The following is a 16,278-nucleotide window of genomic DNA, read 5'->3' as shown; positions in this document are numbered from 1 at the left end:
CAGCAGGAAAAGACGATCCAAAATCAAGGGCAAGTAACGCTTTACAGAATGAGGAGGCTGAGGGCCGAGATGACCCTCGCCACGCCTACGTTTAATACCATGCAATTAAATCACGTAATTTATGACCATACAGGGTACCAGTGCCCCTTTTTGGTCACAGCCGTACACATACCTCGGTGCTTAGGCACGCTTCCCGCCTAACGGCGGGAAAAGAGCCAAATTCCTTCCGTTCGGGCCTATTCCGGCCGCGGGAGCCCCGCCCCGCCGCCAGCGTCGCCCCCTGGGCCGAGGCGCTGCGGCCTCCGATCCGCGTCGGTGTCGGGGACGTGTGGGGCCGTGACACGGGGCCATGTCGCGACACAGGCGGGTCCCGCGGCGGCAGCCCAGCGGGGCCACGGGGGGGTCGGTTGCCGCCGCCGCGGTGCGCGCCCGGGCCGAAGCCCTCAGGGAGGTCGGCGTGGACGAGGAGGTGGAAATGGCGGTGCAGCTCGCCCTGGAGCGGTTCCGGAGAGGGGACGAAGCGGGTGCGCGGCACAGCCGGGCCCGGGGGCAGCCTGCGGGTGTAGGGAGGGCGGGGATCCTGCCTCTCTGCCCGGCCCTAGTGAGGCACAGCTGGGCTGCTGTGTCCAGCTCTAAGCGTCTCAGCACAGAGACAGGGAACTACTGGAGGGGGTCCAGCAGAGACCACTGAGATGAGATGAGGGGGCTGGATCATCTGTTATCAGGAGAGATGTGGGAGATGGTCCTGTTTAGCCTCGAGGAGACTGAGAGGGTATTTCATTAATGCATATAAATATCTTCAAGATGAGTCCCAGGAAGGTGGTGCAGACTTTTTGACAGGGAGCAATGGCCATAAAACAAGAAGTTCCACCTCAACATGAGGGAGCACTTCTTTCCATTGAGGGCGACAGAGCACTGGGAATGCTGCCTGGGGAAAGTGTTGAGTTTCCCCCTCTGGAGACATCCCAAACCTCTGATGTGTTCCTCTGTCATCTGCTCCAGGTGACTCTGCCTTGGCAGGGGGGTTGCACTGGGTGGTCTCCCTTCCAATCCTAACAATTCTGTGGGTCTGTAACATTGATATAATCTGTCAAGATTACTGCCTGTTGCATTATTACTGTTTTTTCATTATTATTTATCATTCTAGAGATGGAATTTCCTTCTAGTTTCACTAGTAGTGAAAGAGCATTTGTTCACCGGCTCTGTCAGTCTCTTGGACTGGTATCTAAAAGCAAAGGGTGAGTTGGGGTACAATTTTTGGTTTTTAGCTGCAAACCAATGGAATTTCATGACTAATGATAACCTGATAGATGTTTTCAATATACCCTACCATGTTGCAAGGAATAGTATTAGAGAAAAAAGTGTAAAAGTAGACACAGAAATAAGTATCTTTGTTCATTGCTGTATGCGTGCTTGGAAAAACTTGTGACATGCGTTTTGAGACAGCTTGCTTTTCCACTTCCACTTAATCCACTTCGTGGATTGAATGGGTCCATTAAAAAAGCTTCACTGTGAGGTCTGGGTTTTTTCAAAGATTTTGCATAGAGTCTCATACCTTGACAGATAAAAGTTAACCCAGAGTAGGTTCCTTATTCCTAAAATACACTTTCTTTTCCCCCCTCACAGAAAAGGCGCCAATCGATACCTGACTGTAAGGAAGAAGGATGTATCAGATGCACATGCAGTCATGACTTGTGACTTGGCTCTCCGTACAAAGCACGCCGTTCGGAGTCTCATTCAGAGCTTTCCTGTCACAAACAAGGAGCGCACAGAACTCCTGCCAAGGACAGAGAGAGGACATGCCTGTGCTGTTGAATCTGGTATGTTCTGTGTGTCTTCTGATTTGGACTTGTCCATCAACACCACTTGAAAAAACCACCTGCAACTCGGTGACAAAACAAACCTTTCTGTGCTGTCCCCTCTTGTGTCCTCTCAGACACCATTAAACAAACACATGAATTTTCCTTTTAAGGTCTTTCATAACTGGTGTTCTGAAGAACTTGGGAAGTCATATCATGCACAGTGTGATGTCTACCTTGTGCTGTGTTAATTTAGAATCTTTGAGCCAGTTCCAGCCAAATCTTTTTGGAAGCACATTTGTGAAATGTGGCTTCATAGAAGTACTCTGAGGTGGAGATTGAAGAGTCAGTGTTACCACAATGCCATAAGAACACCCTTATAAGAAAATGAGGTTGTCTATTCTGCTTATAGAAATGAATGTCCTTGATAAATCAAGGTTTCATCTCCACAAAATAGATTTGGTCCTTAAGAGACTATTTTCCAGACTTCTTGATTTCTTGAACACAGAAGAGTTCGCTGAAAGACAAACTTCTGAAAATTGTGTGTTTTTTTTAATTAAAAAAAGGAGTATTGCCTTTTTTTAAAAAAAAGAGTGCCCTTTTTTTTTAAAGCAAGACTTTCATCTAGATTCTTGCTTTAGACTTACATTGTGTTTCTGTGTGCAGAGATGGTTGTAGTGAACAGAAAATACTTGTACCAATATGCCTTGTTTAATTGTGTGTTTCTGATACATGGTATCTGTTCTTTTAGTGCTTCCTTTGCTGTTTTTTTCAATTGTTTCAGTTGGTTAATAGGAGTGTTCAATGAACAGAAGGAAGCTATAATAGAAGTACTGAAATGCAATGTATTAGCAATGTAAGGAATAAGTTAATGAACAGTCTAATATTTGTCTTTATCTGCTTCTCAAGAATGTATTTTTAGTTCTCCTGATCTCTGTGTTTGTCTTGGTACAGCAGAGCTTGAAATTTAGTATATGAATGTATTAATCACAGTTATTGTGTGTATAATTAGTCTACAGCAAGCTTTTCATTCTTCTGGAAAATAATTATCAAGGAACTACAGAGTAGCACTTGCAATGATGGATTTGAAGTAGCTCCCTCAGAAGATGTGCACGTTTTTGGGCTACTTATGCACTGCTTTCTAGCACATCACACTGCTGTGTGGGGTCCAGGACTCTTGATGCAGCATGCTTGCATTAGTATGATTTCAGGCAAAATTGTGCAATAGCTTTAAGGTTTAACTCTGTAAGTGTGTATTTCTAGGGAGAACTGCAGGTGTGAAATGTGGGTGCAGATACAAAAGCCACCAAAATACACCAGGCTGCTTTTCTCTGGTTTAGTTTCTCTTTTTCCTTTTGCTCTTTGTAGGCTTTTTTGACTTGGAGCAATGCTCTGGAAGAGTCTGGTTTTGTTCGAAATACCTGTGAAAGTAATAACTGTTTTGAAAAATATCTATTGCAAGCACCTCAGGAGGACATGTTGCTATAAATATGACTTCTAAATTGTGATAGGTTTGTCACTTTACCCACAGGGATGCATAAAAAGTCAGCAACGTTAATTTTTAAGTACAATTTTTGAGCGGTGTTTTTAGTGACCTTCCTCTGGATCTGTATAAATAAACTTTTAACTTCTCTTTGCAGAAAACAAAGAAGTAAACAAGACAAGTGGTCGACTTAATGATGGTATCCCCCAGGTCCCAGTGAAAAGAGGGGAATCAGAGCTTGATTCCTTTAGGCAGTCACTACCAGTTCTTGAAAAACAGGAAGAAATTGTCCAAATAATAAAGGACAATAAAATCGTTTTGATTATAGGAGAGACTGGATCAGGAAAAACTACACAAGTATGTTTCTTCAATGAAATAAAAAAGATAACAGTGTTTATACTAAACTAACGCCAATTGTGTAACATTTCTGATATGGGATATTTTTATGCTATTTTAAGGCTTTTCTTTTCCTGTATAATTGAAAGTCTTGTGTTCCAATTAATTTTCTTGCTTTTGAAACACTAAGCCAGTAGATAGGTACTAAAAGCATAAATTTTTCTTCACAATTTTCTTGTAGATACAATTTTTTCATTAAAATAATGCAAAATATTGAAGGGAAAGTAACTGTGATGTTTATATAGCCTTTTTTCTTCTAAGGCTATTTCTGTTCTTAGTACCCACAGTAATATATTTTTTGTGTTAAAATGAGAGATTATCTACAGGGGGCTTTTTTTTCAGATTCCTCTGAAGCAGGAGAGAGACACTGCAAGTTTTTTCTCTAAAAAAAACCTAAATAGGTTATACTTCGAAATTTATTTTCCACCAATTCAGGTATGCTTGCAGTGATAATCCTAATGAAAAGTCTTTTGCAATGTGTAATAAATTAATTAAATTTAAATTGCAGTTAAATTGTTTCCCTGTGCTAACAAAGCTGTGGCTTTCTCAAAGAGTAAATTTGAACCACTTCTTTACAGATCCCTCAATTTATCCTTGATGACTGCTACAAGAATGGAACTCCCTGTCGTGTGTTTTGTACTCAGCCAAGACGTTTAGCAGCTGTTGCTGTGGCTGAAAGAGTGGCAGCAGAAAGAAGAGAGAAGATTGGCCAGACAATTGGTTATCAGATCCGGTTAGAAAGCAGGTACTAATGCTATTTCTAACTGTCAGTTGATCTCGTGTTGGTATTGTGAATCTTGTGTACGTTTAAACTGCAGTATGTTTGGGATGCAGCCCCACAAATTATAGGTGGGATATGTTATTGCAGGTAAGGGATACTATTGAGAGTATTAAGAGTAAATAATTACACTCGTAAGAGTGAAAAGGATGGCTTTCTTCCTGTGTTTTGCAGTTTTCATGTAGGTTGTCTTACAGAACTGAATTTCAAGTGCTTTCTATTGATTTCTTCTGCAGAGTGTATGCATGTAAAATCCTTGTCTGATTTTCAGATCAAGTCTACACTTTCTATTTTTTTTCCCCCCTCTCTACTTTTAACATGTGTGGATCCAAAAGTTCTGCAAGCTTTGAAGGTAGGTGTGAAGACCAGCATGCTGTAACAAATGTTACGTAGTGTGAGTTGATAGGAGTCATAAAAGGGAAGACAACAAGTTTGGAAAGTGACTGATGAAGCTGAGCATTATTTATCTGTCTAGTTTGGTCTTAATTTACTCTGCTGCAGCTTTTGTGAAAACGTGATGTAAAAGTAGAGATTTCAATATCACTTGATGAATTAGTCTGTAAAGCAGAGCATGAATGGATTGTGTGGGGTCTTTACATCTTTGTACTGCATAGGCAGTGACATTCCAGGGAAGGGCCAGCAGTTGGGATATGAGTGACCAGAAGATGGCAAAAGGTTGTGTTGCTTGAATGAACAAAGATAACACATAGCTGCTGAAAATGAATGCACTTGAACAACAAAGCCACAATAAGAATTCAAATGTGTATGTGAAAGCTCACAAGGCTATTAAGAGATTAGAAGAGCTGGTGAAGATGTATCACAAATAAGCTGGAAGTGCTTCAGCTTATTTAATATATGGAAGTACTATGCTGGCAGAGGAACAGCAAAGTCAGATCAAAATGGAAGAATTACTGGAAAGAGTGCAGAAAATCCACCTTGAGAGGAATCAATACATTTACTCCAGAGAAACACTAAAAGGGGGAGATAACAATATTTTGAGCTGTGGACAAAAAAAATCTGGAGTGGAGATGTTTAGAGGTGTTTATAGTAACACAGCACAGAAGTATAATTTTTAAAGTTTTCTTAACTGCCTTCTAGAGAAGAGCTGTAGAGTACAGTACAAAGGAACTTCTCAGCTCCTTTTGGATGGCCGTACCAGAGGAAGTAGTGACAATTGCTGTTTTTATTGGGGCAGCTAACTCTGCCCCAGATATAGAATTGTAACATTTCAGTATTTTGACCTCCTGAAAAACCAGAGGATCAGCAGATTACTTTGTGATTTAGTCAGCTGTAATGTATTGTGTCTTCAAGGCAAGGCTTTGGTAGCTGTGGGGTTGCGTCTCTGAGAAGGTGCCAGAAGCCTCTCCCGTGTCTGACAGAGCCAGTGCCATCTGAGACAGATCTGCCTCTTGCTGAGGCTGAGCCCATGTGTGATGGTGGTAGTGCCTCTGGGACAGTGGGGAATTGGGGAGGAAAACCTGAACAACAGAGGCAGCAGTTGAAGAAGAGCAGTGAGAGCATGTGAGAGAAGCAGCTCTGCAGACAGGAAGGTCACTGTGGGAGGGGAGGAGGTTCTCCAGGTGCCGGGTGCAGCCCATGGTGACGCAGCTGTGTCCCTGCAGCCCATGGAGTCCATGGTGCAGCAGGGATCCATCCCCCTGTGCAGGACTCTATGTTCAGGCAAGTGGATGCTTGAAGGAGGCTGTGATCCTCTGGGAGGTCTGTGCTGAAAAAGGCTCCTGGCAGAACCTGTGGCCCCATGGAGGGAGCCCACACAAGAAGCATGTTTGCTGTCAGGATTGTGACCCTGTGGGGGTCCCACAATGGAGCAAGCTGTGTCTGAAGCACTGCACTTTGTGGAAAGGGACCTCTACTGCAGCAGTTCATGGAGTCCTGCAACCCATGGGAAGGACTTGTATTGGAGAAGCTCATGGAGGACTGTCCATGAGAGAGACCCATGTTATCCTTCTTGACGCTGTGACTCTTTCGTTGTGTTTCCTCTCCCCTACCCATGGAGAGGACAGATAGAGTAGCTGGGGAGGCACCTGACATCCAGCCAGGCTCATCCCACCACGTGTAGTAAAATACAAAGGCTATATCCAGGCATATGCTGAGGAATTGAAGCCTGGTTTTCCACATGGAATTTTCTAGTAAATTGAATGACATGCAGAGTTTCTTCATAGTTCTCTTTTACTTCCTTATTTATTAAAATTTGAATCTTATTTTTTCAATTAATCTGTTGTCCAGAGTTTTGGGGCACAAGCACTACAGATTGTTGGGAAATGTCTGGGAAAAGGCATAGTTTCAAAACAAATGGTGTGCATGAGTCCTTTGGGGAGAGAACTGTAATTCCTCTTCCTGTCAGCAGCTGCTTTAAGTTTTGATCTGTGGAAAGCTAACTAACTTTAAATGGTGCAAACGCCCTGAGTTGTCTCTGTGATGTGTTCCATAGGGTTTCTCCAAAGACACTGGTAACATTCTGCACTAATGACATGCTCCTTCGCACACTGATGGCAGGAGACAGCACCCTCTCCACCGTGACCCATGTTATTGTGGTGAGCATCCTGTGGTCTTTCATGTGGGGTGGAGCAATATGTATTGCTTTAGAAAATTAGGTCCTAATTTTTTTAAATTTAAATTTGCTGAGCACTTTAGGTGTTTTTGTTTGGTAGAATCTGAATCAACTTTAAAGACTTCCTGAGTCCTTAGAGTAGCATGGATATTTTGTGGATTTTGGTGTTTTTCTGTGCATTTGTGCTTTTTTCTGTAAAAATATTTTATTTTAATGCCAGTGATTAGTTGTGGAATTGGGAGGAGCTGAGGAGGACATAAGTGTAAATTTTTCTGAACTTCCCCTGTTCCTCAGAAAATCTTTAGGGAGGCTTACATTGATGTGGTTCAATGTGATCATGTCAGAATTTCTGTTGTCATGTATTTGTTTTAGCAATACCAGGTTTTCAGTCCGTTTGTTTGCCCATATATAATAATATAATGTGGAGGCCAGTTGCAAGCAAATTATTCAGGTGTCTTCATTTATGATTATGTTAGTATTCCTATTGTGGAATTTAATAAGTAAGAGGAACTAGAATGCTTATGGCAAGATTTAAGTACTGAAGATTAAAAGAAAACATGGTAAGTTTAGGTGCCTACCTGTTTATCAAAGCATAAAAAAAGCATGAGAATGATCTATACATTCTTGATGTCAGCCTATAAACCTTGATTTGAGCCATTGTTTCATTCATTCATAATACAAAACAAAACAGAAGAATGACGGTTATTGAGTTATGTGCCTTAGTTTATAGGCTTTGTGTATGACTTGTCTAAGCAATCTCTCTGTTTTTCTGATTATGTGGTGTCATACATTTCTTTAAATGCTCATCAGTGGTGAAGTGAGAATTTATTAAAGTAAGATTTGTAGGATTTGTGGTTTGTGACGTTTTCTTGAAATTTGGCTTCAAATACAAAATTAGAGGTGTTTCAGATATTTATTTTGGCCTCTGAAATTAAGGTGTGTAGAGCTTCAGCATTGCAATGCACTCAGCTCTGATAAAAGCTTTTTGAAGTTTTTTTTTGCTGATGGAAAGCATAAAAAACCCCCCTTTTTAAAAAAAAACCTATGACTTAAACTAGACTTACACATTTTAAGGCCTCTGTAATTTGCAATCAAATTTTTTTTTAAAGTTCATTTTTGTCAGAAGTTGTGATCTTGAGTCTGTGAGGTTTTTTTATCTCTCCTCTTTTCTTTTGTTACAGGATGAAGTGCATGAGAGGGATAGGTTCAGCGACTTCTTGCTAATAAAACTGAGAGATGTGCTGCAGAACCAGAATACTTTAAAACTAATTATTTCTAGTGCTGCTCTAGATGCAAATCTCTTTATTAGGTATTTTGGAAGCTGCCCAGTAATACATAGTAAGTATTTATCTTAACTCTTAAATCTGACTGTACCTGCCCTGAGACTCACAGATCTTACTAAACTGTAGCAAACTATTTTGAGTAAAGGCACATGATGAATACATTGAGAGTTACAGGAATCCTTGTTCTTTGTGTAGTCAGGTTTTTTGTTTCTTAACTATTTTCCTAATTCAGAATGAAGTGTTTTAGTCACTGGGAGTTCTGAAAACGCAGGTGTGTCCTGCCCCCCTCCACTATTAATAAAGAAGTAGGAAAAGGTTATTGAAGTGTTGTCTTCATGCTGATACAGGACTTAGGAGCTACATGAGTGTGACGTATATTAATACACTCCAGGAGATTCTTATTCTTCAGTCCTCTTGAGGGTTGTTACTGGTTACTGGCTAAAATACAGATAACTGTACCTGTTCAGTTCAAAAATACAGGCATAAGCAGCATGGATTTCATGTTTGAATCACACGATTCTTTGATTTTAAGCAAATTAGTAGCCATTCATCTAGGTAAATATTCAGAAAAGGCATCCAGTTTCTCTTAGTTTGTGTTGACTCAGTTACCTGCAGTTAGATTACATTCAAATGCAAATAAAAGTTCCCGTATATTGCTGTTTTAATTTCATTTGACAAATCTTTAGTAGAGGCAAAATACAAATGCGTGGGAGATGGGGGGTTTTTGTGGGTTTGGGGGTTTTTTCCCCACCCTCCTTGCTTGCAGGTTTTCTACATGGACAACCTCCTCTGGCACCTTACAGTCCTCTTAATTTTTCAACAATAATGTCCAAGTTTAATGTGTTTTGAAAAGTAGCTTTTAAGAGAAATGCTTTATTTGACAGTCAGGTAGACTCTCTGCATGTCAGCCTTTTTTTAAAAAATCTTAGCAGTTTTAGGAAACAGGTGGGATTGCTTACTGGTTTATTTTAGCAAATGCTTGTGAGAAGGAAACCTCTTTTCCCCTTTTTTTTGCAGATGGAAATGTTTATTTCTAGTTCCCAATTTTGAATTTCTGCCTAGTAAAATAAGGCTTGCAACTTGTTGGAGACAGGAATCTGGAAATGACACATGATTTCATATTTTCTGAATATTTTTTGCCTCAGTTGTGATTGTTGTGTGGCTTTCCAGTTTACTCTTTTTGCAGCTTCCTGTTCTTTCGGATTGGTATATTTGTGTTGGATATTCTGATGACAAGCTCTCCAGTTTACCACAGTGCTTATGCTGGTTATGTAATAAAAGCCAATAGCAATTGAAAATATGGATTTTTTTCCTTGTTTTTTTTTTTTTTTTGAGAATTAAAAGAAGCAGCTGTTTCTTTTAATGTAGTGAAAAAGGTTTGATTCTTCTTCAGCAATATGACTGACAAAATTCTGACCACGGAAACCAACATTTTGTAGTTGTGTATTGCTATAGTACACAGAGTTTGTTATCAGTGTTGGAAGACTTCCTCTGTGACAGCTTCTAAAAATATGTGAATTGTGGATTGTTCTTTCTGAAGGAAAATCCTGTGTGATCTAAAGTCAGCTTAAGGGACAAGAAATCAAAATGTAGAGATTTTAATTCTTCATGCAAAAAGCATCCTTTAATGTCCACAGATAAGGTCTAGAAAATAGTCATGTTGAAAAAGAAATCAGGATAAATTATTAGAAGGTAAAGGCCACTGGGATGTCTCATCTGTCAAGAAGTACTCCATAAAGAAATCTCAGCTTTGCTGAATTAGTTGAGGACATGGAGATAAGTCTATCTTCTCACATACTTCTCATGAAAAGAAAGTAGTTCAATACAAAGATGTACTGTCTCCATGTGGAACCTTGCAAAACTGTATTAATTGCTTATTAATTAATTACATTTTTAATCCAGGCGGCAGGCTTACATGGCAAGTTCTTGTTTGTAACCCTAAACAAAAATGGCTGTTTTCTTTTTCTCATTTAAAAAAATATGGGGGTAATAACTGTCAATCTTATAATCATCTTATCAACATCTCTTGCTAAAACACTTGATAAAATTGAAGAGCTTGATGAGAAACAAGGTGGGATTTTACATTGGAAATGTTTTGTTTTGTATAATTTTGAGAAAAATAAACTCCAATGAAGAGAATTTTTAAACAAAATAAATGCTGTAAGTGAAGCTAGTGAATATATAATCTTTAATGGATTTTTTATACTTTTAGTCCAAGGGAGACCTTTTGAAGTTAAAGAGATGTTTCTGGAGGACATTTTACGAAGCACTGGGTATACAAACAAAGAGATGGTGAAGTACAAAAAAGAGAAGCAGCAAGGTTGGTGGACTTCTTAATTGTAAGGCTTAGCAATGAGAATCATTGATTGATTGAACAAACAATTGACAGGATTATTTTCTGTTAAAATTCCAAAGTCAGGAGATTAAATGAGATGTGATAAGACAACAGCAAGTATCTTTAAGCTCTTAATATTTACAATGTTGAAATAGTTTATGCAGTTAAAGAAAAAAATGGTGTAGAGTTAATGTAACTGGGGGCTCTGCCCACATGAATACTAAAGAAGCATGGGATGCCCTGTACTTTTGGGTGTAAATTAAAACGCAGCTATTAAAGCAAACAGGATTTTGTACATCTTGCACAAAATGTACAAGTCATTCCCTTTAGTAACATTTTTCACTGCTTTCTTCAGGCATGGATGTATTTTTTGTAAGTGTTAACACTCTTGAGCTAAACATAATTGGTTTTCAGTTGATTAAGTAGATACTGCTTCATAAGTTTTCTTGGCAACTGAAAGTAATGATCCCAGTGATTATTTAAAGAAAAAAATTTAAAAAATGCAAACCTCAAAGCTATATATATAACATACAATCCTAACTGGATATTTATTACAGTGCTCAGCTCTGACACTGGGAACAGAAAAGTTCGATTAAGACACTGGTGTTTCCTACTGTTTCTTGTGTGCAAAAATAAGTTGTTACATGCAGGGACTGTATCACTCTTCTTCAGCATTCCATTTCTGGAAAAAGATCTGGGCTGAGTTTGTGTGGAAGGTGATTACTTAAGGAAGATTGTTGAATGCAGTAGTTTGGAATAATGGAGGCTTGGGGGGTTAAACCCCAAAATGGTAGGTTTTGCCTTGTTCTTATAGCCCTTGTTTTCAGTGGTGCACTTTGGATACCGTTAAACATGTCATTTATCTTGGACTGGTAGTAGCATTCTAGATTAAATAAAAGAGGTTGAATAGGTAAAATTTTGACCTGCTGTAACTATCTTTTTTAGTAGAAAACAATGGATAATAAAAATGACTCTAAAACTTTCTTGGTGAATACTTTGCATTCTAGAAGAGAAACAGAAGAGCACTCTTGCTGAGTGGTGTTCAGCTCAAGAAAGCATGAACAAACTGACATCTCGGAGACAAAAATCAGTTCCAAGGGCAAATGAGGAGTACAAATGGTTGGATGAGGGTGGTGACACTGTCTTTAATCAACTGGTAAATTTTTTCTTTTGTTGGAAGAGGTGTTTATATTTGTGTTGTATTACTAGCCATTTAAAATCTGTTTTCTAAAGATAGTTCTGTAGAATCTTTCAGGATATTAATATATTTTAAAGATTACTTTATTAGGATTAACTGCTCTAGTTACGGTGGTTGTACACAGCTTTTCCTCAGTCAAATGGCTCGACTGCCATTGTGTTAGTACTTGCATATGACAAAATCAGTGCATTAACTGATACATGAGTGCTGGATTTCTGGTTGCTGCTGGGAAAAAGAATCATTCAAATTCTTTGTGAGTAATGTATGAGAATAAAGATGACTCATGGAAGAGATTAATCATTCAATATTGTTTTTATCTTCAGACTGAAAAAGATGCGAATTGCCTTGAACCGTGGATAGTAAAAGAAATGGATTCCTGTCTTTCTGACATCTGGTTGCATAAAGATACTGATTCGTTTGCTCAGGTCTTAAATCTTATTTTAACTGAAAATGTCAGTGGTAAGTTTATTGTGTTATTACATAAGAAAAAAAGTAACCTCAAATTTACTTAGATTTTTATGGCTACTTTTATCTCCAGTTTCAAATGTTGTTACCTTTGCATTCTGACACCTACTGAAAAAATGGATAGGGCTAGCAGAATTAATGAATTGTTTGGTTAGTTGTTGTTTTGAAGTATTAGCAAAAGTGTGTTTTTAAGACAGTGTGGAATTCATATGAACTGACTGCAGAGATAAAGTGAGGAAACAAATTCTCTTTGGGCTGGAATTTGAAAGCAATATTTGTACTATATATTAAATGAAGAAATAACATTTCTGTTGGGTTTGCTGATTTTTTTTTTTTTACTTCTCAGTTGATTATAGGCACAGTGAAACTGGTGCGACTGCTCTGATGATTTCTTCAGGGAGAGGCTTTTTGAGTCAAGTGGAACAGTTGATCAGTATGGGAGCAAGTATCCACTGCAAATCATCTAATGGCTGGTAAAAACAAACAGAGAAACCAAAAGATGGATTTATTTGTCAATATAGGAGAGAGAAAGAAACTGTTTAGGCTGTCAAAATCTGTAGTTCTTAGGGCAGAGTGATAAGTTAGCAAATTAATTTAGATGTTAAAGAATTTTCTAACTCCTGTTAATAACATTGTTTTCTGTAAATTCTAAATTGTATTCTTAATTACATGGTCTTGATTATGAGCTATAAACTTTGTTTCAGTAGGTCTATTGAAGACACTGGTTAGCAGAACAACTATAATCTACTGAATTGGACCAAAATGTTTGGCAATTCTTATTTTCATGGAGTTACCTATATCAGAAGATCTTTCGGTGATGTTTCTAAATCTGTTGTAGCATGTAAAAATATTTGTGAATCTGTAAAACTCAAGTTTTGTGGTCATGAAGTATGTCTTCATATAAATAGGGAAATACAGTAAATAATTGTATTATGGAATGATAAGAATTAGAATTCCAGGGGTCTGATATTTGGTGCTAACATGTGAAAAACTTGGGAAGGAATGCAGTTTAAAGTTAAAACGGTGAGCTGCATTGTGAGGAGGACAGCTTCTGAAAGACATGAAATAGCCAAATATTTTCCCTCGTTTTTATGCAAAATGCCTGGGGTGTGACTTTTTGAGATGACTTAAAGGCTACTGCAAACAGGCAGGTCTGATCTCTGCACGTTTTTGTGGGCTTTTTAAGGGAATGGCATATTCTTCCTCCTCCTTTCCTTGTGCATGTTTACAGGTACTCCTGTGTAAAACTGACATTCTTTTGCGGTAAAGAACTGTAGTTATGTATAAGTCAGCTGTTAACACCTATTCAAGCACTTTCAAGTGGAAAGTTGCAGATCCAGCGATAGCAGTACTAATAATAGGGAAATGGGTACAAAAGTCTGGTATCAGATGCCTCGTCTGATATGCTATTCATATTCATCTTTTGAAGTGAAAAACCGAATAAAAATACTTGTGCAACTCTTTCAGGATGGCTGTGGACTGGGCTAGGCGCTTTGGACAAACAGAGGTTGTGGATCTGTTGGAATCCTACAGGCAAGCTGTAACTGTTTTGCAGAAGGAGTTGCATAGCATAGTGAAGGGAAATTTGAGGCTTGTGTTCTTTTAATCAGAACACGTTTTAGCTTTTCATGCTGTAAAATCTGGACTGAATAGGAATACCTTTTTTTTTAAGAATAGGAATATTTCAGAAACAGTAAAAAAGTTTGTACTCAGTATCATATTGTTTATGTTTGCACAACTTGCTAATTCTGTACTGTGTACCATTTTATTTTCACATGCTTACTTTGGAAACAAATTTGTCATATGTTTTTATCTGTGTATTTTTATACACAATAGACAGATTAAAGAAACTTTATAGAAGTAATGTGTACACTAGGCCATTCAAGAATGATTTTTTTATTAACTTACAGTTATCATAGTTGAGGTAGTGTTTTGTAAAGATTATATTTATTATAATTTCTCTTAGTGTAGTTTCTGCTAGTGGGAAATTTTTGGAGAATACATATCTCTTAAATATTTTTCCTTGAACAGATAAATGAGAAGCTAATCCATTAGTTTATGACTGTGTTTCAATGAAGTTTGAGAAAATGAAAGTTAACACTAAAAAATGAAGTGGCATCCTTTGTTGGGTTGGCATTTAAATCAGTGGACAGTAACAGTATGGTGATTCTCTTCTGCTACACTTAAAAATTAGAATTCAAGACCAATAGTCATGTTGGTCTTGATCTAAGTTTGAGTTGATTGCTGAATGCAAACCTGAAGGGACAGCCTTGACTCTGGTGTATTTTTCTATTACAGCGCTTCATTTGGATTTGGAAATCTGGATGAAAGTTCCCTGATCCAAAAAAGTGGTAGTGACCTTAGTGCAGAGGACAGAGAACTACTGACAGCTTATCATCACAGTTTTGATGACGAAAAAGTGGATCTGGATCTGGTAATGCACTTACTTCACAGCATCTGTCATAGTTGTGATGCAGGTAGGTAAATACCTAACTAGTTGTGGATTGAGCTTCTGATGAATCTTGTTCTTTTTTCAGCAATCCCCAATAGTTAAAACCTTCTGAATGCTAGTCTACATGGCATCAACATGTATTTGAATTTTCGGTTTAACTCTGCAAACCCACTTCCTTTTTTAGGAGCAATTTTAATATTTCTTCCTGGGTATGATGAGATAGTGAGCCTGAGGGACCGCATTCTTTTTGATGACAAGAGATTTGCTGATAATGCTCACAGGTAAAACCTTTAGTCACTGTGGCTTTTCATTGCTTCTGTTAAGGATCCTTAAAATGTTCTTTTGTCTTGCATTAGATACCAAGTTTTCATGCTTCATTCAAGTGTGCAGACTTTGGATCAGAAGAAAGTGCTTGAAACTCCACCTTCTGGCATCCGCAAAATTGCAAGTATTAGAGGAGTTTGTCAGATGCTACAATAATCTATTTTGCTGTTGCTTTTGCAGTTACTATAGTTTTGATGGTTTTGTTTTTTTCTTTGCAGATTCTTTCTACTAATATTGCAGAAACCAGCATAACAGTCAATGATGTTGTGTTTGTCATTGACTCAGGCAAGGTGAAAGAGGTATGACTGCCTTAAATTTTCGGAGTGCCATTCTAAAACACACAGTGCATAAATTTTGGAGAATTTTTTTTTTACTTTACAGTAAAGTGAAAAAAAGTGAAAAAAAGCTTTTACTAAGTAAGAGCTAGTGCCTCTCAGTCCTCACTGAAAAGTTTTGACATCCATTTGTTTTAAGACAAATCCTGTAAATAGTTATCTGTCTAAAAAATCTTGTAAAACCTAATGTAGGTTGATGCATTAATGTATCTTTATCTTTAGCAATTTAGTATTTCTGCTGGATTTTTAAAACAAGTCCTCAGTTTAGACCACCACCTTCTTGACACTTAGAGAGTGCTGGGAGTTCTTTTTGTCCTACTATTGTATCAAGTCCAAAAAATAATCCATTAAGTTTTTAAGCAGTTTTTTGGTGTGTTCAGTGCCCATTCCTAATTACTTTTTCAAGAAAAGTGAGATCACATAATGAGGCAATTTAAGACCTAGTGTCTGGCTTTGAAAATGAAATTGGATTTCATAGGCGACATGCATACCAAATTTCTGAAGTTCTCATATAACAAACTTACTTTTGTAATTTTACATCAGTCTAAGAAAATAAGCAGGTAATTTTCAAGTGAGATAAAAAGGAAAACTTAATTCGGTATAATAATGTATTTTACTTGCTTTGTGATATCTCAGAACACAGATCTGACATACTTCTTACTGACTTGCAATTACCTATTGACTAGAAAATGTTTAATTTCAAAAACTGTGTAGCACTAAGGTACTATAAAGGAGATACCATCATAAATTCACTTGAAACTGAGAAGATACCTTTGTGCCAGAAGTGGCTGTGTATATTACTGTTTCATACTTTTTAGAAAAGTTCTGTTGGTAATCTAAATAACTAGTAACTTTTAT

At 38.0% G+C, this 16,278-nt stretch overlaps 1 protein-coding gene across 1 annotated transcript in view; it reads left to right on the top strand.

Annotated features, from left to right (window-relative positions):
- The first annotated feature begins 349 nt into the window (after window positions 1-349).
- Window positions 350-16,278, top strand: part of LOC136571187 (3'-5' RNA helicase YTHDC2-like) — a 29,195-nt gene continuing 13,266 nt past the window's right edge. The window contains exons 1-16 of the mRNA XM_066571525.1: window positions 350-524; window positions 1,148-1,238; window positions 1,627-1,820; window positions 3,440-3,639; window positions 4,257-4,423; window positions 6,909-7,011; window positions 8,210-8,366; window positions 10,524-10,631; window positions 11,654-11,802; window positions 12,168-12,303; window positions 12,656-12,782; window positions 13,777-13,842; window positions 14,608-14,786; window positions 14,946-15,042; window positions 15,118-15,205; window positions 15,304-15,384. Of these exons, the coding sequence (XP_066427622.1) occupies window positions 350-524; window positions 1,148-1,238; window positions 1,627-1,820; window positions 3,440-3,639; window positions 4,257-4,423; window positions 6,909-7,011; window positions 8,210-8,366; window positions 10,524-10,631; window positions 11,654-11,802; window positions 12,168-12,303; window positions 12,656-12,782; window positions 13,777-13,842; window positions 14,608-14,786; window positions 14,946-15,042; window positions 15,118-15,205; window positions 15,304-15,384 (2,118 nt within the window). The remainder of the gene's footprint in view (window positions 525-1,147; window positions 1,239-1,626; window positions 1,821-3,439; window positions 3,640-4,256; window positions 4,424-6,908; window positions 7,012-8,209; window positions 8,367-10,523; window positions 10,632-11,653; window positions 11,803-12,167; window positions 12,304-12,655; window positions 12,783-13,776; window positions 13,843-14,607; window positions 14,787-14,945; window positions 15,043-15,117; window positions 15,206-15,303; window positions 15,385-16,278) is intronic.

The sequence above is a fragment of the Molothrus aeneus genome, unplaced genomic scaffold (assembly GCF_037042795.1).
Source record: "Molothrus aeneus isolate 106 unplaced genomic scaffold, BPBGC_Maene_1.0 scaffold_92, whole genome shotgun sequence".
In the NCBI taxonomy this organism is placed as follows: Eukaryota; Metazoa; Chordata; class Aves; order Passeriformes; family Icteridae; genus Molothrus; species Molothrus aeneus.
This window is presented reverse-complemented; position numbering and strand designations above follow the sequence as displayed.